The sequence below is a fragment of the Pan paniscus genome, chromosome 3, assembly GCF_029289425.2.
Source record: "Pan paniscus chromosome 3, NHGRI_mPanPan1-v2.0_pri, whole genome shotgun sequence".
Lineage (NCBI taxonomy): Eukaryota > Metazoa > Chordata > Mammalia > Primates > Hominidae > Pan > Pan paniscus.
In genome coordinates this window covers 173,820,301-173,846,032 of record NC_073252.2, presented here as the reverse complement: position 1 = coordinate 173,846,032, position 25,732 = coordinate 173,820,301, and the positions used below count along the sequence as shown (strand labels likewise).

The 25,732-nt window shown below is 34.1% G+C and overlaps 1 protein-coding gene across 17 annotated transcripts in view; it reads right to left on the bottom strand.

The window, feature by feature from the left end:
• The window catches only part of WDR17 (WD repeat domain 17), a 117,698-nt gene that overhangs the window by 53,309 nt on the left and 38,657 nt on the right, over positions 1-25,732 (bottom strand). For 14 of the 17 annotated variants that reach the window (XR_010112074.1, XR_008625272.2, XR_008625271.2 and 11 more), the window contains 5 exons: positions 17,625-17,753; positions 13,348-13,531; positions 9,228-9,458; positions 3,981-4,232; positions 473-595 (listed from right to left, as the gene is read on the bottom strand). Coding sequence is in view for 13 of the 17 variants with exons in the window: in XM_063604001.1 (XP_063460071.1) it covers positions 473-595; positions 3,981-4,232; positions 9,228-9,458; positions 13,348-13,531; positions 17,625-17,753 (919 nt within the window). In the remaining 4 variants the exon portion in view is untranslated. Of the gene's footprint in view, positions 1-472; positions 596-3,980; positions 4,233-9,227; positions 9,459-10,945; positions 11,024-13,347; positions 13,532-17,624; positions 17,754-25,732 lie in introns of those variants that run through there. The other 3 variants (XM_034959449.3, XM_034959447.3, XM_008977083.5) reach the window with 3 other exon arrangements.

Here is a 25,732-nt window from a genome sequence, read left to right as displayed (position 1 = left end):
CTAACCCAGTGACAACTGGTATTCAAATATGTAATATGTATTCTAGATCCTATAATTTGAATATTTAGGTTGTTTTAACTTTGTTGTAAACTGTACAGATTTTAAATGAGCCATGTTTAAAACATAAATTCTCCCAGTTCAGATAATCTTATTTAATCCTATCACTCTTAATATTTCTAACTTATTTTCATCAATATCATTGATTCATCTTTTCCATGTAGATAATCTGAAATTATCTAAATATTCTTACTTAGTAGCATTAAAAAATGTAACTTGACTCTAAATATTTTCAATTTAGTAACAGTAGATCTTGTGTAGCTTTGATGGATCCTTGAGCACATATATTGTCAAAGCCTTTTTTAAAAATCGCTTTTCAGTGGCATATAGTATTTGATATCTCACTATACCATTTTATTTGATAGAAAATACAATATTTTTTAAAAATTAAAATTTTGATAACATTTTTACTTACACTTTTTTCTTGGAGGAGAATTAAGTACATGTAAGCAGTGAAATCCTGTTTTCTTTAATTTAAGATTATCAATAGGTGTTGTTCTTGAAACATTCCAAATGCGTAAAACACCCACTTGAGAATCTAGTCAGATCAGGGAAAAAGCATATTTTAACAAATTTTGTATGAAACTAAAATGCCTAGACATAAAAGTATAACAAAATTTCAACTGGAAATATTTTAGGACTAATTACTGACATCCTTTGAACAACAATACCATACAGTAATACAACCAAACAACTGAAATACTATTTAACCTTTAAATTTTTGGCATGTTTTACTATTTTTTTGCTCCAAAACCTTTTATAGGGTTAGAAATGGCCTGTTTTGGCAGCTTCCTCCAATAAAGACCATTATAATAACTCAACCACAAAAAAAGACCCTACTACACATGCTTGTTCTAGGAAATGGCCAGCCACAGAAAACTCTCCATTTCTAACCTTAAATAATCAATCTTTCCACCTTTGAAATGTTTATAAACTGCTCCACTGTCCACTTTTAGCCATTAAGGATTGTCAAATATACCTGAAGACCAATTACAGTCTCCTTTCTTCCAAAATTCCCACCTTAATTACTGCTTTGGAGAAGAGTCTGGCAGTTACACCAACGATTAAATATAGAATTACCATATGACTTGGCAATTCCTCTCCTTGAGAAACACTCAACAGAATTATAAGCAAAGGTCCATACCAAAACTTGTACATACATGTTCATAGCAGCATTATCTATAACAGCAAAAAGGTGGAAACAATATGTATGTCTATCAACAGAGGAATGGATAAACAAAACCTGCCATATCCATATAATGACATATTATTCAGCCATAAAAAGGAATGAAGTACTGATACATGCTATAACATGGATGAACCTTGAAAACTTTATGTTAAGTGAAAGAAGCCAGAAACAAAAGGCAACAGACTGAATGGTTCCATTTATATGAAATGTCCAGAAGAAGCAAGTCCACAGAGATAGAAAGTAATTAGCAGTTTATGCTTGCACATGTGTGTATCTGGGACTGTAGGGAGGCAATAATGGAGAGTAACTGCTGATGAGTACAGGGTTTGTTGGGGGAATAATGATATGTTAATTAGATAGTGGTAATAATTGTAGAGCTTTGTGAATATACTAGAAACCACTGAACTGCATGCTTTAAAAATGGTGAATTTTATATGTGAAGCATATTTCAGTAATAGTAATAAAATACAAAACAATTTCCATGCCTATTGGGCTGGGCATGATGGCTCATGCCTGTATTCCCAGCACTTTGGGAGGCTGAGGTGGGTGGATCACTTGAGGTTAGGAGTTTGAGACCAGCCTGGCCAACATGGTAAAACACCGTCTCTACTAAAAATAGAAAAATTAGCCAGGTATGGTGGCATGCACCACAGTGCAATCTCAGCTACTCGGGAGGCTGAGGCAGGATAATCACTTGAACCCAGAGGTGGAGGTTGCAGTGAGCCAAGATTGCACCACTGCACTCCAGCCTGGGTGACAGAGCGAGACACTGTCTCAAAAAAAAAAAAAAAATTCCATGCCTATTATTAATTATATCCTGAAAAGTTAAAGGCAATTAAGATATATAAATTAAGAATCCATGTACTTTCATGTGCAGTTGCCCCTTGTTATACATGGGAGATTGGTTCCAGGACCTCCCACGGATAACAAAATCCATGAATGCTCAAGTCTCTTACATAAAGTGGCATATTATTTGCATATAACCTATGCATATTTTCTCGTACACTTTAAATCATTTCCAGATTATTGTATTAGTCTGTTCTCACACTGCTATAAAGACATACCCAAGACTGGGTAATTTATAAAGAAAAGAGGTTTAATTGACTCACAGTTCTGCATGGCTGGGGAGGCCTCAGGAAACTTACAATCATGGTGGAAGGCAAAGTAGAAGCAGGCACCTTCTTCACAGGGCAGTGGAATGGAGTGAGGGCAAACAGGAGAAATGCCAGACACTTATAAAACCATGAGATCTCATGAGATCTCACTCATTATCACAAGAACAGCATAGGGTAAACTGTGGCCCCCATGATCCCATTAGCTCCAGCTAGGTCCGGCCTTGACAGTTGGGGATCATGGCAATGGCAATTCAAGATGAGATTTTTGGTGGAGACACAGTCAAGCCACATCACTTGTTATGCCTAATCCAAAGCCTACACATCACATCATTCACATGGGTTCAACGTAGTACTTGTCACACTGCAAAGTCAGGTTTTGCTTCTTGAAATTTTGTGGAATTTTTTTCCCCTAACATTTATCATTCATAGTTGGTTCAATCCACGGATGCAGAACCCACAGATACAGGGTGGTGTCACTATTATGTTAAGTATTAAAGAAGTGAATAATTTATTTTAAAATTTTGAGAGGATAAAGAGTCTTTGCCTATTATTTTACGCTAAGCAAATATGGGAAGTATTTATACAGTAGCCAAAAATATTCTGTTCTTTCAGAGGTCTCTCTCTCTGAACACAATTAAATGGTAAAAGTAGAGAGTCATTTAGTTTCTAATTATTCCTCAATTCCCCCATCTTCCCATCCCCATCACTACTTAGCTTTGCTAATTCTCTCATGACCTCTTGACTAGGAATGCATGAAAGAGTATCCATTCAACCCACGGATCAGTGAGTGCTATAGTTTGAATGCCTCCCACAAAATTCTTGTGTTATAAACTTAATCCCCAATGTAACATTGTTAGGAGATAGGGTCTAATCAGAGGCAGTTAGGTCATGTAGGCTCTACTCTTATGAATGGATTAATATAGACAGTGTAGGAGTGGGTTATTTATTGTGAGAGTGGCTTTGTTATAAAAGCGAGCTAGGTAGGTCTCCTCTTGCTTTCATGCTCTTGTCCTCTCCTGCTTTCAGCAGCACAGAGTTCCTCACCAGATGCCTGTGCCATGCTCCTGGGCATCCCAGCCTCCTTACATTAGCCTTAAACTAATCTAAACTAGTTTATAGTTTAGATTACTATAAACTATAAACCTTTTATGGTTTATAGATTACTCAGCTTGTGGTATTCTGTTATAGCAGAATATTCTGTGGTATTCAGTTACAGCAACACGAAATGGACTAAGACAGTGAGGCTAATAAAGCTCCCATCAGGTAATTGTTTTTCTGCTCAGTACCTTCACTGTCATCCTACTATGCCTGAAATGGAACTGTCTTTGTCTTTTGCACATACACAGACATGCTCACATGTGTGCACATATATAATATATTCCAAGGTATTTCCAGAAACCTGGCAGAGTGGACCTTATTTTTCATTCTTATTTGTCATTTCATTTTATCATTAATGACATACAATATAAATAAAAGTACACTAGTAATTTACTACAATAAATAATAATTGAGCTATTAATACATTTTACACAAAATCAACCTATAAAGGACAATTTCCTAAATTCAACGAAAGAATATATACACATATTTAAAACTCTGGGTTATGGGGATTAGCTTACCTCCAGTTATAAACATCCCAGGAGCACTGGGAACCCAGGCTAAGCACTGTACAGAAGCTGCTGCACTGGGAAGATTAAATGTTGTTATGCAAGAAAGTGATTCAGAATCTACCAGGCGAATTCCATAATGCAAATTAACCACTAGAAGATAATCAGTAGATAGTGGGTCCCATTCCAAGGCCGTAACTGGATCCTCTTCATCTGTCCCTTCAAGAGATTCTGGTCTCAAAACATGTTTCTGATTTTTATTACCTGTTAAAATACAGAGATAATTATTTCCAAAAAACTTGCAGAAAAGATCAATAATTTAGATGATGCTAACTTTTTCCTTGTACAATATCTATCTCTGAGGGTATTGAAAATAGAAATGTGGTGCTTATATGCAGAAGGCGTAACTGACATGTGAATGCAGAAAGATCTGTTTGTCCTAATGATGAAAGTCAGGCTCAATGCTCTGTTTTGGCAATTTCCAGTGCCTTGAATGTGTCTCCCATTTGTTACCGAAAAGCAGTAAGAAAATATACAGATAAATAATATACTCTGATCTTGTCAACAATTACAAATTTCACTGGGTTACAGCAGCATAGAAATAGGGAAAGTGCTTATTGAAATGAAGAATATCATATAGTGATTTAAAAGGATAAATGTTAGAGCTGGCTGACTGCCTGGTTCCGATCCTAGTTCTGCTTCTTACTAGCTTTGCTGCCTCAGACAAGATACTTAATCTCCCTGTGCCTCAGTCTTGTGGTTTTTTTCTTTTTTTAATAATGGAGAAGTTAACAATACTTATCTCACAGAGTTTTAAAACCGATTAAATGAATTTGATTAAAATGTTTAGAATAGTGGTGCACATTTTAAACAGCATCTTAATATTTACTGTTATTCCTTTCTCATTCGTCTTATCATTTGCCATAATTATAATTCACACCCGACCAATAGTATAAATAGGGAAGCCAGAAAGATAGGGAGTTAAAACAAGACTAATTAAATAAAGCAAAGGATCATCAAACAAACCTCTTGTTCTTTGTAATTTATGTACACAACTGGAAATATGGAAAAAAAATTCTGCTGAGATACCACATGGGAACTCCACTGGGCAAGTCCTCTCATTCTCAAGAGAGGCAGTGAAGCATCTAGTTAGAGAGACTGCGGCCTTAACAGAAAGTACCAATTAGTCGTAAGTATCATAAAGGAAATGTGTTTCTTCTTTAAAAAGCACAATTGAAAGATAATACAACTCTTGCTGCAATCCCATAATTACAGAATTGAGACCAGAAATAAATGTCTCTTGTGTGTTTTTAAAGGGGATACTATGATATCGTAAAATATATGTTTGGTTTTCATCCCTGTTTCCTGGCATTACAACTCCTAAAATCCTTGGAATCTCTACAGTGTCTTTTTGTATGCTAATGAGTTGACTAGGTAGCTGGTGGCCACTAGGTGGCTTCACAATGGGGACTGGTCACTGGAAAGACCAAGGCTTGATTAGAGAGTTGGGACCTTCAGCCTCATCCCCCAATGTCCAGGGAGGGAAGAGGGACTGAAGGTTAGGCTGATCGCCAAGGGCCAATGTTTTAATCAATATGCCTATATAATAAAGCTTCTATAAAAACCCAAAAGAAGCAGAATTTGGGAGTTTCCAGAGAGCTGAGCACACGGAGGCTCCTGGAGGGCGGCATGCCTGGAGACAGCACGGAAGCCCCATGTCCTTTTCCATATGCCTTGCCCTTTTCATCTTTTCATTTGTATCCTTGTAATATTCTTTATAATAAGGTAAGAAAGTGTTTCCCTGAGTTTTGTGAGCTACTCTAGCAAACTAATCAAATGCAAGGAGAGGGCCACGGGAACCTCGATTTATAGCCAGTCGTTCAGAAACACAGGCAAAATAAGCTGGGGCTTAACAACTGTCATCAGAAGAGAGGACAGTCACGGGGCCTGATCCCTCAGTGTGTGTGTTGTGACTCTATCTCCAGGTAGTGTCGGAATTGAATTGGAGGACGCTCAGCGAGTGTCTGCTGTAGAGGTGACCGCTTGCTTCATGTGTGGAGAAAGCCTCTCACACATCTAGTGTCAGAACTGTGCTGTGAGAGTACAGCAGGAGAAACTGAGTCTGTTTTTTCCACTAAGTAACAGTTATATAGAGACAGAGTCATCAACAACATTCCTAAAATAAAACAAGGCAAATTTTATTAAGGCACATTCATGGAGTAATACCAAAATCAATTCAATTTAAACATGATTATAATAAAGATTTTTAAAAAGGTTCTCCGATGAACTTGGCCTGAGAATACAATTTGAGATAGCTAAAGCAGTTTTCCAATTTTTTTTGCCCTGGAATCTTCTGTTCATATGAGAATGTTTACAAGAAAATCCAGTAAATAATACAGGATAACATGGTGCTTTTCAGGCTGAAAGGGAGAAGAAGGCTTAAAGCTCAGCTGGATCATCTATGAAGCCCTCCTACCCTCAATACACACACATAAGTATACAAACATAGAAAGCACAGTTTAAAAATTACTGATTTAAAATGATGAACTACATTATCGTGGCTAGTTCTCATGAATATTTATTTTTTCTTCTGAGAAGGACTAGACAACAGAGATATTGAGGTCATAGGTTCCTGCAAGAACCTGGAGGACAGAAATCCTATGTTGTAACATAGGGATAGAACCATCTGTGGTGCCAGTAAGTCATCAAGAAGATAAGGTTAACAACTCATGAAAAGTAAGAAGCCTAGCTATACTGGTATTAATGCTAACAGTTTCAAACTCACAATCCAGAACGTAGTGTTAGAATTAAAAGGTAGTGATTCCTTCATGATCCATTCCCTCATGTATATGCAAAAGGAAAATACTTATCAGGACTGTATCTTTTATAATGTTTTGTGCACATTAATTGCTAAATAAATCCTACAGAATAAATGAGGTTAACAAGTCTGTATTGGGTTGTTATGGGTTGAACTGTGCTCTCTCAAAAAAGGTGTTAAAGTCCTAAGCCCCAGTACCTGCAAATGTGATCTTATTTGGAATTAGGGCCTTCGCAGATGATCAAACTAAGATGAGGCCCTTAGGGTAGAGCTTAATCCAATATGACTATGTCTTTATAAAAGGGAAAATTTTGTCACAGAGACATGCGTACACACAGCAGGGATGCCACGTGCCATGTGAAGACTGCAGTTATACTGCCACAAGCCAAGGAACAGGAAGCCAGGGGACAGGCCTGGAACAGATCCTTTCTTTGGGCCTTCAGGGGGAGCATGGCCCTCTTGACACCTTATTTTATACTTCTGCCCTCAAGAATTGTGAGATAATAAAATTTATGTTGTTCTAAGCTATCCTGTTTGTGATAGTTTTCTTACATCAGCCCTAGTAAACTAATATATGGGTGGAACAGAAAAATAACACATGCTGACTTGGGTATAGATGGTTTCACTTGGTTTAACAACTGGAAGATTGGGTTATTGAAAAACAATGGTCTCTTCTGGAAGGCACATATCTCAGACTGTTCAAATATTAAACATTCTATCCTCTAAACCTAAGAGAGGGAAAACAAAGGTAGTCTTTTTTCTTTTCTGTTATTTCTATGTCAAAATAAGCATGCACTGTCTCAATGTTTTATATTTAGATACACAATAAAAAGTCTCAATGTCTTATGGCTTGAAACTTTCAAAGATGCCCAATAATAATAAAGCAAGAAAAAAGATAACCTCAGTCAATGATAAAGGAGAGGGTAAAAATGACATATCACAAAATATAAAAAATATCTAGAGTGCAATGTAGAATAAAATAAAAACACACTCCTCATATCTTCTTCAGATCTAGTTTGAAAAGAAAGTGTCACAATCCTGATGAAATCTTTGGGTGCAGGCCAGGGAAGAAGTGGAGGAATATCACTAATGACATTTGGTTACATAATGCAGAGAGGTAAGAGGAGGAACCACACAGCATACAGCCATATTTATTATAGATTGCATTCCTGAGACTAAGGAAGACTGCCGGAGACAAAGGTTACAGAGAAAGAGGTTGTATTCACCAGATCAAAACAAAGAAAGCTATGAATTCTATTGCCTAACTCTCAGCCTTAATGACCAACTATAAAACAGGATCTGCTTCCAATGCAAGGACAGAACAGATAAGTTGCAGTGCAGGTGCTTGGTACAACAAATCCAGAAAAAGCACCAGTCATTGATCCCTCCTCATACTAATCTTTGACAAATCAATGAAACTGTCCCACGTAAACCTGGTACAACCAGAAGGAACAACAGAGGACGTGTACAAAGAGCTGAGAGAGAAGCTGGGGAAGAAGCATATGAACATTTATTTTTATCTTTCTTTGAAAGGTAAATAATAGATCCTATTTAAAATGTATTTAGAATATAATGGCCCCAATGTTTCAATGTTTTACACAATCCTTTTTAACTTTAGAAACATTATTTCCTGAAGAAAGATTTGTTTAAATTTTCACAATTTCATTTGTTCAATTTCAATTTCTTTTTTCTATTAATTTCAGATAAATTAAATGTAATTTGTTTTGTGAAAGTAGTTATCGTGTTCCTGAGAAAGCACTTTCATTCATCCATCTAGCCAGCCAGAAGTCACATACATCAACAGAGATACTAGATAGCTAAAAGTATGTTTCCCAAATGTTAAAAATACTTATTTTTGAGGGGAAAGCAAGCAATTCAGGTAATTTTTGATGTTTTAATCATACTTTTGTAAGTGAACATTAATTTCTCAGACCCTTTCATTCAGCCAAATCAATTAACTAACGGGGGTTCAAAGGGTTATCATTTTTCTTTTATGCCAGTTTCAAAGCCTTTGCCAAGGAGCCGTGGCATCAGAATGGTATTTTTACAAGCAGATGGGAAAATATTTAGTATTAGTAAACCATCACATCCTCTAGCTGTATGTCCTTGTTAATTCAGGTTGTTTTTTAGTAAATGTACAGAAATAAAGAATTGATTAAAAATACAAATAAGGGAAAATGACTGATTTAGGTTAATTCCAAGTAAAATATTCACAGCTGTGTTGAATGCATTATATATATATATATATATAACTTCAAATGAATATTTAGACTCAGTACAATACTGGATAACATTTTAACAATAATAATATCAAAATTAAAATTTTGTCACTTTTGGTTTTATTCACAATGGGGACTGGTCACTAGAAAGACCAAGCCAAGTACAAAATTATATATAAGACAAATATACTATTTAAGATACCTTGCTAATTAAATTCTTACCTGGATGAAAAATTGATAGACTTCCATCAATATGACCAAACACAACTTTCCCCTTTTGGTGTGTATGCCATCTGAACATACAGATATCAGACAAGAAGCTATGAGCGTCTTTGTGTACAATCACTCCACTATCTGGTCCTGAGATGGTCCAAATGAACAGTGGGCCTCTGTGGGAAACAAATGCCACCACATCCTCTGCATTCCAGCACCAACTAAGAGAGGCAGGGATCCCTGGAATACATTAAATACAGATACATAATAAAGATACAGCATAAGATTACACCATTAAATATTACTTGCCCTGTTTACATTTCTAAAACAAATTATTATTTTTAAGATACATTACTTTCTTATTTGGGAATTGGATTTATAAAGAAATCCCAAAGACTGCAGGGAACATAGGCAGGGAAAGTCCATGATGAAAGAAAATGTATCTAGTTAGGTTTAAATACTACTTACATGATCATTTGCTTCATATAGTCAAATACATTTATAGACTTTTTTATTTTAGTAGACTATATATTAAAGATTAGAGCAATACATTCTTACTGTGTATTTGTATATAAGACCTCTAGGCATTCTAGGTATACAAGGTAGTGTGGGATAAGATTCCTGCTTTAGAGAATTTTAAATGTGTGTTAGGGAGACAGGGATTAGTGAATAAAAATATAAATGCTACTATAAGGATTTAAAAACAATGGACTTAATGTTATAATCTATGTCTTATCAGGAATTTAGATTCAAATCTAAGCCTTGCCTCAGATAAACAAGTCATTTTATTTCTCTAAATTTCTGTTTCCTCATCTATAAAATGGAGATAACAATAAAAATAGCTGACCACTTATTTCACATGAAAGTCAAGGAAATCAAATCATTTATGTAAAGGTACCTTTACATTCCATCAATAAGATGGAATATAAAAGTTAATTGTTAATATACCTGCTATTGTGATCAAATAAATCATATATAAAATAAGTGTTATGAGAAATTTATGAGAGAGAGATTGCACATCTTCCAACACTGATATATTAGCTGGCTGCATCAACATCATGAAATGGAATATAACATATCAGATCATGTGGAGTTTGAGCCAAGGAATTTATTTATTCATTTATTTTATAATTATTATTATTTTTTGAGACGGAGTCTTGCTCTGTTGCCCAGGCTGGAGTGCAGCGATGCAATCTCGGCTCATTGCAAGCTCCGCCTCCCGGGTTCATGCCATTCTCCTGCCTCAGCCTCCCGAGTAGCTGGGACTACAGGCGCCCGCCACCATGCCCGGTTGATTTTTTTTTTTTTGTATTTTTAGTAGAGACGAGGTTTCACAGGAATTTATTTTTAACAAGCTTCATCAAATGATTTTGATATGCAGAAAGGTTTAGAAACCACTGTGCTACTGTCCTGGAAAGAAATTAGATTTGAATTATACCTAGAAGGAGGGGTAGAGTTTAAATACATGGAATGAGTAGTATTTCCCAGGAAGAGAAAATGATATGAACAAAGACACAGAGTGGAAATTTGCTGATTGACAGTAAGTTTAGTTTGTGTTAACAGTCTATGTGCTCCAAGAGGCAAAAACAAAGCCTAATGCCTACTTCAGGGCCTGACCCATAATGAGGACTCCATAAATATTTGCTGAATGAATGAATGTATACATGAAAAACGCCAGTAAAATAGTTGATATGGTTTTAGGATACATTAACAGAAGTAGAATTTACCCGAAAAAGAGATGAGGTACTCTGTATGGATCAAACCACCACAGCACAGTAGAGGAAAGACAATAGAATACTGGTTCTCCGACTGTATATTTAGAGAAAGACAGCAAAGAAAGCGAAAGGACCAGAAACAGTGTCATATAATAATAATAGAAAACACTTTCATAGTGACTTATGTACAAGCACTTTCAAGGAGTGTTGCAATTTAATTCTTCCAACACTATTCTGAGATAGGTAGGTGGTATTATTATCCACTGTTACATAAAGTGACTTTTTCAAGTTGGTGACAATTTTTACATTTTACATTTGGAAAAACTAATATGCATTTTCGTTTAAATGGATTGTTAGATTATTAGAAACAAAAGGAAGAAGAAGTAAAAATACAGAGGCAAGATCAAATTCAACAACTGTATTTGGAAGTTGAAAAAAAAAGTTCACTTAATGCAAATTTCTACTTTGCTTAAGCTGGATTCTAAAAAGAAAAATAAGCCTAAAACATTTCAAAAGTGTTACTTAAGATGGAAATCACCAAAAATAGTCATAATTTTTTTGCAAATAAAATAGCAAAGCTTTCAATCTTCAAATTAAGAAGACATTTGGATGAGGGAGATATTGATAGCTGAAAATTTTCAAAGAAAGGAAAAACATGAAAAATTTGCCAAAAGCTTTCCACAATTATCTCATCATTCTGGGACTGTTAATTAGAAAGTATTATTTAATTGTATATCCAGTGACAAAAGAAACTATGGTGCATATAGCTGATGAATAAATAAAATCTTCCCCAATGAATGGATGTGATGTATATAGTGTCTGATGATAAATCCATGGATACACTAAGTGATAATAAAATTAATCATTACTTCTGCAAAACATTTAGAATTTATGTTTATTATATGCAGTTATAACCTAACGTTGACTTTGTGTTACATCTTTATGAGAACAATAATATCGTGCAACATTTTAGTTTATGGCACATACAATATGGAAAGAATTTCAAGAAAAATTTGTTGTGTTATTTAAAATTAATCTCACACAAAGCTGGATTTAAAGTACTTGGAAATGCATTATCAATCAATATAAACAGTAATGGAGTAACCTATAGAATTTGTGATTGCTGGACAAACAGATATGACCAGAAAACATGGGGAGATATGAAAAGTCTTAATTGAGGCCATCAATCACAATTGATATACCACAAAGCATTGTGCCAAAATAATTTGTTTTTTTCTCACGGAAAGCCTTAAGAAAAATTGCTAATTACATTAATGGAAGCTCACCGAATAGCTGACTTTTTACAATATTTTGTTCAGAGATTGGGGCAAACATTACTCACTGTCTAATACATTGGTTGTTCTAAGTAAAAATAAAAAACAGGGTACATAAACCTGGGAATGAGATCCATATACTTCTAGTTGAAAATTAACTTCATTTGACAAATATCTTTAACAGTTGAGTAATAAAATTAATGTATTACACTGATATTTTAAGCATTCTTAATGACCTAAATTTGAAAAGACAAACCAAAATACTAAAAATATCAAATATGTCTAAAAGTTACAAAAGATATTATTTTACTATTATTATGGAAACAAAATTTAAAGATAATTGCCTATAAATTCCCAGTATTTTTGCCTTAGAATATTACAAAGAAATTTGAACAAAATAAGGTTAGTGAGATTGTCATGTCCAGTTTTATATCTCAAATTTATAACAATTATTTTTAGAGAAGAAGCTGAATTGAAAAACATATCTAGCAGTAGCTTTCAAAACCATAATCAATTGAGCTAAATATGGTGCTCAAAAAGAGAGTTAATTATTGTGACACTGAACACAGAATAATTATTACTTAACTTTACCATTATGATGGGATAAGATTAAATGCGAGTTCCCAATTCTAAGTAGAAAGAGTATAATGTTATTATTCCAATTCATAAAGTCCAATTTATGTGAATGAGGATGTTCTACCTTGACCAAATTAAAAATAAAGGCATGAAACCAGCTTAACAATGCATCAAATATATGCATAATACTTCCTTTGTAATTTAAAGGTTGGAATAGAGTAATGAACAGCCAAGGCTTGTTACTTGTCTCAATAACAAAATCTTTCTGATTATTATTTTTATATTTATTTTGGAAATTCTTACATTATATTTAAACATTAATAAAATTATTTGGTATTGGCTATGTTTTTAGTCGATCATATGTTCTACGTATAATTATTTCATGAAATTTTGTTTCAGTTTTGTACCTATGGACATGAGTCATTATGTGAAATTTATTTCTTATACAGATTACCATTAAGAAGTTTGAAAACACCATTTTAAAAGCTGAACTAATAATACTGATAGTGCTTGTTGAAATAAAAATATTTTATTCCATAAAATAAATCCCAGTTGTAATTATACCTTTTGTACTGTCGAGTTTAGCAATGACTTTTTGTTCTGCAACATTCCAAATGATCACTAAATTATCAGTACTGCCACTTGCAAACAGATCAGGATTATGTGGACACCAAGAAATTGCTGTGATTGTTTTTTTATGTTCAGACATAATTGCGTGAAGTTTGAATTCATTATAACGGTGATCCAACTAAAACAAAATATATAAATAAAATATTTTAGTGCTCCTTTTTAAGATAATACACTGTTAATAGTCACATTACACAAAACTAAAGCTACATACAGGAAAATTATTTCACCTAATAATAAAGATATGAACATATTTCAAGCCTTGGTCTACATTCAAGTGTATTCAAGAATATTGAACCAGCTAAAAAAAAAACATTAAAAACTGAGAGAATAAAAACATATCCATTTTAAAAACAAGTAAAAATAAATGTTTCACATTTAAATATGCATAATAATTTAGAGCTTTATTATATTTTCCATAGCTATATCTTTTTATGAGAAGAAAAAACCCTTGGTTTTGGAATATTTTTTTCTGCAATTTTTCACTTATACTTGAAGCAAGAAAATTTGGGTTAAATACACCAACTGCTCATTATTACACTTTTAAGATGTCCAAAGCTTCCAGAGCAATGATGTCATTCACTCTTTTTATTTTATTGTTTTTTTTGGATGGGACATTATATTGTGTTTTTATATGTAAATAGAAAAAATAAACAGCCTAGTTTTTCTTATTTCTTTTGTAAGTGTGCCTCCATTAATTAGTGAATTAATCTCTATCATTTTTAGCATGTTTTGGAATATGTTATTTATGTCCTTTTGTTGTAGTTTCTTCCCCTTTAGCATATAATGAGCCTTTCACAGTGCTATTCTAAGTTTTAAAAATCATTATGATATTAAATATTTATTACATCAAACTTTTTAAAGCTATATGCTTGCAATAAAATCCTAACTGATAAACAGCCTTCAAATCTCTACACGATTGAATCTCTGCTATCTTGCCAAAGTAATTTGAAATCATGTTCCTCCCTGTTCACTCTGAACTTCTCGTTTCTCTATTACAGCCGATCACCTCCACTTGATGGCCTTCTGCTTGCTGCTTCCTTGGCTTCTAAATACTCTATCTACTGATTTGCTCATGGTTATTCATTCTCCTACTGAGGTCTGAGTTTAAATGCACCTCTTCTGAGAGATGTTTTCGGACCATGCTATCTTAATTCGTAACTCTCCCCAGAACCTATCCCATGACTCTATCTTATTATACCTGTTTTTTCAGCCTCTGTAGAGCACACTTCTTTCTGAAAATTTTACCTATTTGTTTACTTATTTATCTTATCACCTTTCCTTACACCTTACAGGAATATAAGTTCCACAAGAAGACTCTGCCTGTTTCTTCACAGTTGCAATCCTGGTACAGAGTAAGGCTTGGTCAATTGAAGAGATTCAGTTAATATTGAAAGAATAAACACTTAAGATCTGTTTAATATTTAAGTAACTTAATTTTTGCCATCGCAGATAATGCTGCAGTGAACATTGTATGTAAAATTTTTGACTAATCACGTAAGTATTTCCTAAGGCTTTTTCTTCTATAATTTCTCTCTCTTCCTATAACTTCAACTATTCTTGGACAACTTTGGATTACAACATTAGTAAAGATAACCCAAAACCAATGAAGTTTTCATTTGATTAGCACTGCAGCAATAGCAATTTTAAGTTGACTTATTTAAATACATAATTGTGTTTTCTATACATTTAGGAATAAATAGGTTTTTAAGTTTTAAATTATTCAGCAATTTAAGTCACCTATGGTAGATACAGTGAGTGTATCTAATGTATCCAAAAGAAAAAAACCTACATTATTTAGAAATTCAGTAAAAGAATCTATTAATATAGTAAATGTGTGAAGAAGCTATGCTGCATATCAGTGACCACTGACATTACCATACAAATTATTTACATAGTAACTGTAAGCACACTAGAGAACACTGAACTATTTGCAGGAATTAAACTACTGATGCATTCCTATGATGTTTACAATTCAGTAATATTGAACTGTACAATTACATTGAGATTGACCATAAATTACTCTACTTTTAGGGTACATTAACATATCAGTGCATTACAAAACAACAGTTAAAGAAAAATTCTAATACCATTTCCCATTATCATTTAATCATTCAGAAAAATATAATACAAGAGTATCATTATCCAGAGTGTGACCGATTATCAGACTTTGACTACAAATTGGCACTAAGTGTTATTTAATAAATATTTCCTCTGAAAATAATTGTATCATGTTACATTTATGTAGCATAATTTTCAAAGCACTGTAATTGAGATGATAATATTTAAAACAATACTTATTAACATAAATTTCATATTAATGTCACCATTTAATTATGTAATTTTCTATTGGCATACTTTGAAACAAGGTTTTATAGTGGACATTGTAATGAACTGTCCCCTAAGTTTATTTGCATCAGCTTCTAAATTAGGATAATTTTTAGTTTGTTTCAGTCCTTAATGACATGACAACTTTCATGTACATTGTTTATATTACTAATTTTACCTCAATATTTTTAAATATTCATCATAAAATGTCATCACAAAATTTAAGACATAGAAACTTGAAAAAATTAAGTTATGGCTTCATCCACTGAGTTTCTTTACCATCCTTACCTCAGAAGAATAGTTTGACTTGCTTGATAACTTTCTCTTCTTTAGGAGGAAATAAAAGACAAGATAAGGACTTAGGGTTAGGAGAGAAATTGTGTAGGTGGGATTTGGGAGGGACAAGCTTGGGAGTATATAAAGAGTGTAAAGGAGGTAGATGGGAGAAAAAGGCATTTAGAAGTCTTGCTGCTGTGTTGTGTATGAAGGGGGTGAAAATGAAGAAGTGTGAGTTATATTGAAGTTCCATTTTGGTAGCTAGATATTTCTACAGTCTTAAGAAATGGACTACATAAAATCTTACTCTATATCGTGGAAAATGGATTGTTTTATACATTAATGCTATATTTCTTAAATTTTGAATAAAGCATAATGCAATTAGTAATGTACTAATATGTAGTAATGAAAAGAATTTTTACTCTAGAATAAAACAAGATATTCTTAGCCTTAACTGAAATAAGTTGGAGTTTCAAGATTCTTTCCTTCATTCATTTAAGACATTTAATGAATGTCTTCTAAGTGCCAGAAAGTGTGCAAAAATTTGAGAATTAAAAGATGGGAAAGACTCCTAATAAATGAAAGCATGTAGAGAGGCAGTCCATTTTATGAGGTCCTTTACTGCTAAGAAAGAGGGGAAAATAGAATATGGAAAAGAGTTCATACAGGAGCTGAGATTCGAAAGATGAGAAAGTGTTCTCTAGACAGGCAATGTAAGCAAACTGAAAAATTAGTGTAAGCAAAGGCAAGATATGAAAGACTGAGATGTCTTAGAAAAATGTAATTGGTTTGGTATATCTGGAACACAGAGTAAGAGAGAGGCAGGAAGATCACAAAAGCATTTGAATGCCATTTTATGAAGTTTAGATGTTACTATTAGGGAATGAGTAGCAACTGAAAGCTTTAAAATTTAGATTTGCATTACAGATAACTGATTACACTGAACAATAAATTAGTGGGAGCCAAACTAAAAGTAGAGACTATTAAGAGATTATTATAATAGTTTAGGTGAGAAAGATATGAGGAACATATTAGAATCACTCTTGGCTACCAAGGGCACGGCATGTGAGTGGAAGAGGGAGTCAAAGATAACTATCACATTTCTGGTTTAGATGCATGGTTAGCTGGTGACACTGAGATACTGACTTTGAATTTAAGAGAATCACTGGACTTTGATTTTAACATGCTTATGGCACTTCTATATGAAGAAATTCAGGCAGTTTTTGGCTCTATAAATTGTGAACTGATAAGGGATATCTGAATGGAGCTAGGACAAGAAAAACATAGTTATACAAGTTTTTCTCCCAATAATATCTCACAATATATGTCTGTCCTAATTTTACTATAATGATCTCTAATGGACTACCCAAATTCTTCAACTGAAAAAAGAATTTTCTTATATCAAATTTACTAATCATTTAATAATGTAAGTGTTTTCTAAAGGTTTAACTTTTAAAACCTATACGGTATAAATCACAAAACTTTAAAAATATAAATATAAATGGAATTATAGCATTATGTTTTTCATGTAACAAGGACTTAAAATATGTATTAATCAAATATTAATTTTACCTGATATAATTAAAAATGGAAAAGAATTATTATTTTACCTGATAAATATAGATAGCCAGGGTCGCACAATATGCAAACCTGTCTCCACTGGCAGCACATACATCCTTGTTCCATGGCTGACATCCAGCAGCCAGCAATCCCACTTGCCTTACCTGGGACATGTTTGCCTTGAAAAACAAATTTGAAGAAATGTCAGTGATTTCCATTATTGATAAACTTTCTCATTGTTTTACATCTATCTTCCCCGACCTTTACCTGTGTGCCCTGAAAAACATTTTACTAGTACTATTAATTTTGACTTTTATTTTCAGAGAACAGCAGTTGAACTCCCTAAATGTCTGCAGACATCAAGGCAACTAATTTAAATGAGGAAAGCAGGAAATACGATAATGAAGGAACGACAGCTGACATTTGGCCAAGGACTGGGAAACACATACCCAGTGACAGGAACTCTAGTGAAATAGAAATTGCACATGCTATATTAATAGTATCACTGAAGAAGGCCATCCCATGTTGCAAGATTTATGGAACTTCCTAGAAAAACGGAAATACCCAGATTTTTATGTGAAATGTATCCATTTTTCAATACTGGCAATTCATTCAAGGCATCACGTTTTAAATTTAAAACACTGTGGACCAGTAATGGAAGGGTTATGACCTGTGTCATAGAACTTCAGTTTTTACATCGACTCTTCATCCTCACAAAATCTATTTGAGGTGCATAAGACAGGTATATAAGCTAGGTTAACAATACTGTTCACTGTTAGGATCGGGCAGAAAGAAGCTGAAAAGTATCTGAACGAAAATTGTCTATGTGGCAGGACAGAGGATGTTGGAATAGACAACCCCAGAGATGCAGACAACGTAGTGTCGCAGAAGCAGGCCTGGGCTGAGACTTCAGGAAATAAGGAATTAGACCAAGCTTTGCACCACACATAGAGTGTGACTTGGAGTCAAGCATTAAACCTTACGTCTCTATTTCTTGTATCTAAAATACAGCTTCTGAACTATATTATCTACCAGATTCCTCTCAGATCAAAAAAATGCTATGAATCTATATGTAAACTCTAAATTCCTCTAAGATACTGGAGAACAGACAGTAAACGGTGAGGCTGTAAGTCTATGATCATAATGAAAACTCATCATAACAAAATCATACTAAGACAAAAAACACATTTGTGCAGAGTATTAAACTATGTGGTTATCTAATAAATGACATTCAAAAAGAAATTATTGACAAAAAATGCTTTTTGAAGGTAGAATCCAAGCCATTATTAGCTATCTTTCCATTATGGTCTAAAATACTGGTCTAGGAATAAAGATAGGCTGGGCGCGGTGGCTCACGCCTGTAATCCCAGCTCTTTGGGAGGCCGAGGAGGGCGGATCACGACGTCAGGAGGCTAACACGGTGAAACCCCGTCTCTATTAAAAGTACAAAAAATGAGCCGGGTGTGGTGGCGGGCACCTGTGGTTCCAGGTACTCAGGAGGCTGAGGCAGGAGAATGGCGTGAACCCGGGAGGCAGAGCTTGCAGTGAGCAGAGATGGCACCACTGCACTCCAGCCTGGGCAACAGAGCGAGACTCTGTCTCAAAAAATATAAAAACAAATAAATAAAAAATAAAGATAGGAGCTCCTAATATGAGAGACAATCTTCCATTTACACTACTACAAAGTTACACCAGGTAAATTCAATTTTTCACTGTTGTCAATTTCATATCTGATTTTTAAATAAGGAAAAAATGTAAGTAGTGATTATAATCTTAAATATTTTAGCTTGGAAAATTAAGTAGAAAACTGAGAGCTATAATAAATTTGGTTTTACGTGACTAATATATTGGGTAGTCAATATTTAGTTTATGCTGCTCAAAAGCTTTGCATAATGTTAATGTCAAAACCACAACATGTAAAATATCACACATACAAAACCTACACACATAAATTTATACACATCTGATCTACATCTCAAGTCTTATAGAAGCTTGTTCAGTGTACACCCTGAACCTTCCAACTCTCAATCTAATTCTTTTAATGCTCAGCAATTAGTAAATTTTAAATGGTTACATTTTCTCCCATGGATCACTAACTCATATTTATTTATGAAACTACGTTCTTCATTTTATCTTTTCTATTTCATATTTCTACTTCTGAAAAGGATCTACTTTCTTCTCATCTCCTCTTCTCTTCTCCAATTCTTTCTGTCTTCATCTCATTAAATCCCCTTATCTGAGCAGAATTAGTGATAGATTTAGGAAAAAAAGTAAATAAATTACTTGAAGTACAAGCTGGCATGACAAACAAACAGGGCTACCAATCTTGAGTGCTTTTATGTATTCAGAAAATTTCCTCCTCCTCTAATGACACCTGTATTTCCTCAAACATTAGCATTCAGGATAAATAAAAAAGATATACACTTCTTTTTTTTTTACACTTAGTAATGTTACAGTATCTTTCGCTGAAAATGTACATTATTTCAGCCACAATGTGAGTCACATTGACTTTTGGAGATTATGTGGGGATCTATTAAATTACTATTTATAACATTTGCATCTAAGTAAAAATGTCTTTTGATTTCTGTTTAACCAAATATTGAGTTTATATTTGGAAAAGAAACATAATTAAAGAAAAATCTTTAAACACACATTTAAAATGAAGTCATTTGGCCAAGCACAGGGTCTCATGCCTGTAATCGCAGCACTTTGGGAGGCCAAGATGGGTGGATCGCTTGAACCCAGGAGTTCAAGATGAGTCTGGGCAACGTAGGGAGACCCTATCTCTACAAAAATTACAAAAATTAACCAGGGGTGGTGGTGCGTGCCTGTAGCCCCAGCTACTTGGGAAGCTGAGGTGGGAGGATTGCTTGAGCCTGGGAGGTGCATGTTGCAGTGAACTGTGATCATGCCACTGCACTCTAGCCTGGGAGACACAGCTAGTCTCAAATAAATAAATCAATAAAAGTCATTTTAAAATTTTCGCTTTCTGGTAATGTTTTTTACACATTTTTAATAATTAACAATTCCTAGAAAAACAGCAAAATTGAGCAATAAGTACAGAGATTTCCCATATACCCCTCATAGCCTCCCCCACCCCATAACACAAGTTTCCCCACTATTACCACTCAGCACCAGATGGCACATGTTAAAACTGATGAGCCTATGTGACACATCATTATCACTCAAAGTCCACAGTTTACATTAGGGCTCATTCTTGATGTTCTCCATCATACAGGTTTTGACAAATGTGTAATGATAGGTATCCACCATTACAGTATGGGCAAGAGTAGCTTCACGGCTCTAAAAAGTCCTTTGTGCTCTGCCTATTCATCCCTCCCTCTCCCCAATTCCTGGCAACAACTAATCTTTTGTTTCCATAGTTTTGCCTTCCCACAATGTCTTATAGTTGGAACTGTACAGTATGTAGCCTTTACAGACTGCCTTCTTTCAGTTAGTAATATACATTTAGTTTGGCTTCATGTCTTTTCATGGCTTGATAGCTAATTTCTTTTCTTTTTCTCCTTTTTTTATTGTGGTAAAATACACATAACATAAAATCTAACTTCTTAACCATTTTTAAGTGTACAATTCAAAGGTATTAAATACATTCATAATGTGCAACCAGGAGTGTAAGGTTGCAGTGCGCTATGACCGTGCTACCGCACTCCAGCCTGGGTGATAGAAAGAGACCCTGTCTTGGGGGATAGGGGAGAGGGAGGCAAGTGGGGAGGGCAGGAGGAAGGGAAGAAGGGTGGAAGGGAGGAAGGAAAGAAAGAAGGAAGGAAGGAAGGGACAAAAGGGAAAAAAACAAGGAAGGAAGGAAGGAAAAAAGGAAGAAAAAAAGGAAGGAGGGAGGGAAAAAAGGAAGGAAAGAAGGAAAAGGAAGGAAGGAAGAAAAAAAGGAAGGAAGGAAGGAAAGGAAGGAAGGAAGGGAAAAACACTATCAATAGTACCCAAAGAATGGGAAAAAATATTTGTAAACCACGTATCTGTTAAGGGATTAACATCCCAAATATAGGGAGAATTCCTAAAACTCAAGAGTGACAAAGAAACATGATTTATCTGATTCAAAAATGGGCAAAAGACTTGAATACATAATGTCCTTAAGTTTCATCCATGTTGTAGTGTATGTCAGAATTTCCTTCTGATTTAAAGCTGAATAATATTCCATTGTGCATATATGCCATATTTCCTTATCCACGTGTCTGTGAATTGTCACCTGGATTGCTTCCATGTTTTAGCTATTACAAAAAATGTTCCTATGAAAACGGATGTACAAATATCTCTTCCACACCCTGCTTTCAATTTTGGAGGGTTTATATGCAGAAGCGGGATACTAGATCAAATAATAATTCTATTTTTACTTTTTTGCAAAACTACCATACTGTTTTCCACAGCAGCAATTCCATTTTACATTACAACAGGGCACAAGTGTTTGGCTAACTCATCCTCACCAACACGTGCTATTTTCTGTTATTTGATAATAGCCGTTCTAATTGGTGTGAGATGGTGTCTTATTGTTCTTTTGATTTGCATTTCCCTAAAGATTAATAATGTTGAGCAACTTTTCATGTGCTTATCAGCCATTTCCGTAACTTCTTTGGTGAAACATCTATTAAAGTATCTCGTCCATTTTTCAATCAGGTAAATCACGTTTCTTTGTAATTGTTGAGTTTTAGGAGTTTTCCCTATATTTGCAGTATTAATCCCATATCAGATATGTGATTTACAAATATTTTCTTCATTCTGTGGGTTGCTGTCCATTTTACTGTTGATAGGGTTTTTCTTTCCTTCTTCTTCTTTTTTCTACAGACAGGTTTCCTTCCGGAGTGTAGTGGCATGATCATAGTTCACTGCAACCTCAAACTCCTAGGCTCACGTGATCCTGCTGCCTCAGACTCCCAAGTAGCTAGGCCTATAGGCATGCGCCATCATGCCTGGCTATTTTCTGTTGTTGTTGAAACAGAGTCTCACCACGCTGCACAGGTTGGTCTCGAACTCCTGGCCTCAAGTGATCATCCTGCCTCAGCCTCCCAAAGTGCCGGGATCACAGATGTGAGCCACCATGCCTGGCCAGTGTTTTTCTTTTGATGCACAAAATTTTTAATTTTCATGAAATCCAATTTGCATGTTTTTTGCTTTTGATGCCTGTGCCTTTGTTATCATATCCCAGATATTGCTGTCAAATCCAATGTTGTGAAGCTTTTGTCCTCTGTTTTCTGCTAAAAGCTTTATAGATATTGGTCTTAACATTTAGTGTCTTTGATCCATTTTAATTTTTTTTATATGGTGTTAGGTAAGAGTCCAATTTCATTCTTTTGCATGTGGATATTTCGTTTTCCCAGCACCATATGTTAAGACTGGCCTTTCTGCACTGAATGGTATTGCCACTCTTGGCAAAATATATTTGGCCATATATGTAAGGGGTTAGTTCTGAAGTCTCTATTTTATATTTATATATAAATTTATATACATTTGCAGGATAAAATATTATATTCCACTGGTCTATATAACTGCCTTTATGCTGGTATGACACTGTTTTGATTACTGTAGTATTGCAACAAGTTTTGAAATTAGAAAATGCGAGTCCCCCAGTTTTGTTATTCAGGGTCTCTTGAGTTTCTATATCAATTTTAGCATGGCTTTTTAAAATTGTTGCATTTGCCCATTTCATCTAGGTTATTGAATTAGTTGGTGTACAATTGTTCCTACTACTATCTTATAATGTTTTTAATTTCTTTATAATCTGTAGAGATGTTCCAACTTTTATTTGTGATTTTAATAATTTGAGTCTTCTCTCTTTTTCTTAGTCTATCCAGCTACAGGTTTGACAATTTCGTTGATCTTTTTTTCTATTTTTTTTTCTATTCTCTATTTCATTTATCTCTGCTTAGATATTATATCCTTCATTCTAGTTTTGGGTTTAGTTTATTCTTTTGCTAGTTCCTTAAGTTGTAAAAATAGGTTGCTAATTTGAGATCCTATAAATGCTTTAATGAAAGCATTTATAGCTACAAATTTGCCCCCTGGCATTGATTCCACTGCATCCCATAAGTTTTGGTATGTTGTGCTTTTGTTTTCACTCATCTCTAAGAGTTTTCTACTTTCCCTTGTGATTTCTTCTTTCATCCATTGGTTGTTGGAGAGTGTGTTAAGTTCCACAAATTTGCGAATTTTTCAGTTTTCTTTCTGTTATTGATTTCTAACTTTATCCCACAGTGTTCAGAGAAGACATAATGTATGACAACTACTTTTTAAAATCTATTGAGGCTTAATACTTGGCCAAACATATTGTCTATCCTAGAAAACATCTCATGTGCACTTAAGAAGAATGTGTATGCAGTTACTGAGTAGGGTGTTCTGTATATGTCTGTTAGATCTAATTGGATTAATATATTGTTTGAGTCCTCAGTTTCCTTGCTTATTTTCTGTCTGATGTATTCATTATTGAGAATGGGGTATTGAATTATCCAACTATTATTGTAGAACTATCTATCCCTTCAATCCAGTTAGTTTTTGCTTCATATATTTTGATGGTGTTTTTTAGGTGTATAAATGTTATAACTTATATTTTGCTGCATTGAAACTTTATTAATATATAGTGTCCTTCTTTGACATTTCTGAACTTTTTTGACTAAAAATCAATTTCATCTAATATTAATATAGGGCATGCCTGCTTTCTTTTTGCTACTCTGTGCATGGAAAAAAATTTTTTCATCCTTTTACTTTCAATCTATTTGTGTCTTTGGATCTCAAGTGAATCAACTGTAGATGGCATACAGATGGATCTTTTTTTAAATTAATTCTGCCAATCTCTTTTGTTTGAAGAGCTTAATATCCATTTACATTTACAATAATTCCTGATAAAGGACTTACTTCTGTCATTTTGCTATTCATTTCCAATATGCTTCATAGCTTTTTTGTCCTCATTTCCTGCAACGCTTTTGTCTTTTGTGTTTAGTTAATTTTTGCAGTGAAACTTTGAATTCCTTTCTCATTTTCTTCTGTGTATATCCTATAGCTATTTTATTTGTGGCTACCATGGGGATTAAACTTAACATGCTAAAGTTACAAGACTCTAATTTAACTTTATTCCAAATTAGCTTCAATTACATACAAAACCTCAGCTTCTTTAAAACTCCAACCCCACACCTTTAAGTTGTTGATGTCAAAAAATTACATCTTTATATATTGTGTGGCCTGAAACACAAACTAATTAATTATTTTAAATACATTAGTTTTTTAAATTAAGAGAAAACAATATGTGGAATCACCAACCAAAGTTACAATAATACTACTTGTATACTGAGAATTTTTAAAATATTTTATTCTCTTAAATGATGATGAAAACAAACAATAGCATTGTTTCCAAATACTAGCACTTATAATTGTCCATGTATTTGCCTTTATTGAGATCTTTATTTTTTCATATGGCTTTGAGTTACTGTCTAGTGTCATTTCATTTCACCCTGCAGAACTTCCTTGAGCATTTCTTCCAAAGCAGGTTTAAAGATAATGAACTCCCTCAGTTTTTGTTTACTGGGAAATGTATTAATTCCTCCCTCACTTCTGAAAGACAGTTTTGCAGGATAAAAGATACTTGGTTGACATTCTTTTTTTCTTTTAGCACTTTAAATATATTGGCCCATTTCCTTCCAGTCTCTAAAGTTTCATATCAGAAATCTGCTGTTTATACTATTGAGGATCCCTGTATGTATGTGTTAATCACTTCTTTCTTACTAATTTCAAGATTCACTCTGCTTTTCAAGATTTGATTATGATGTGTCTCCATGTGTGTCTATTTCAGTTCAAATTCTTGGAGCTTGCTGAAACTCTTGGAAATTTACTTCATGTTTTTCATCAAATTTGAGGAGTTTTCTGCCATTATTCCTTCAAATATTCTCTCTTCTCTTCCATCTCTCTCTCTTCTCTTCTGGTACTCCCACATGAGGGCATATTGGTGGGCTTCATAGTGTCCCTTATGTCCCTTCGGTTTTGCTTACTTCTCTTCAATCTCTTTCTGTTCCTCAGACTCAATATTTTCTATTGTCTTATCTTCATATTTGCTAATATTTTCTTCTTAAATATGTCTTTGAATTCTTCTATTTTACTTGTTATTATATTTTTCAGCCCTACAATTCTTTTTTTGGTTTTC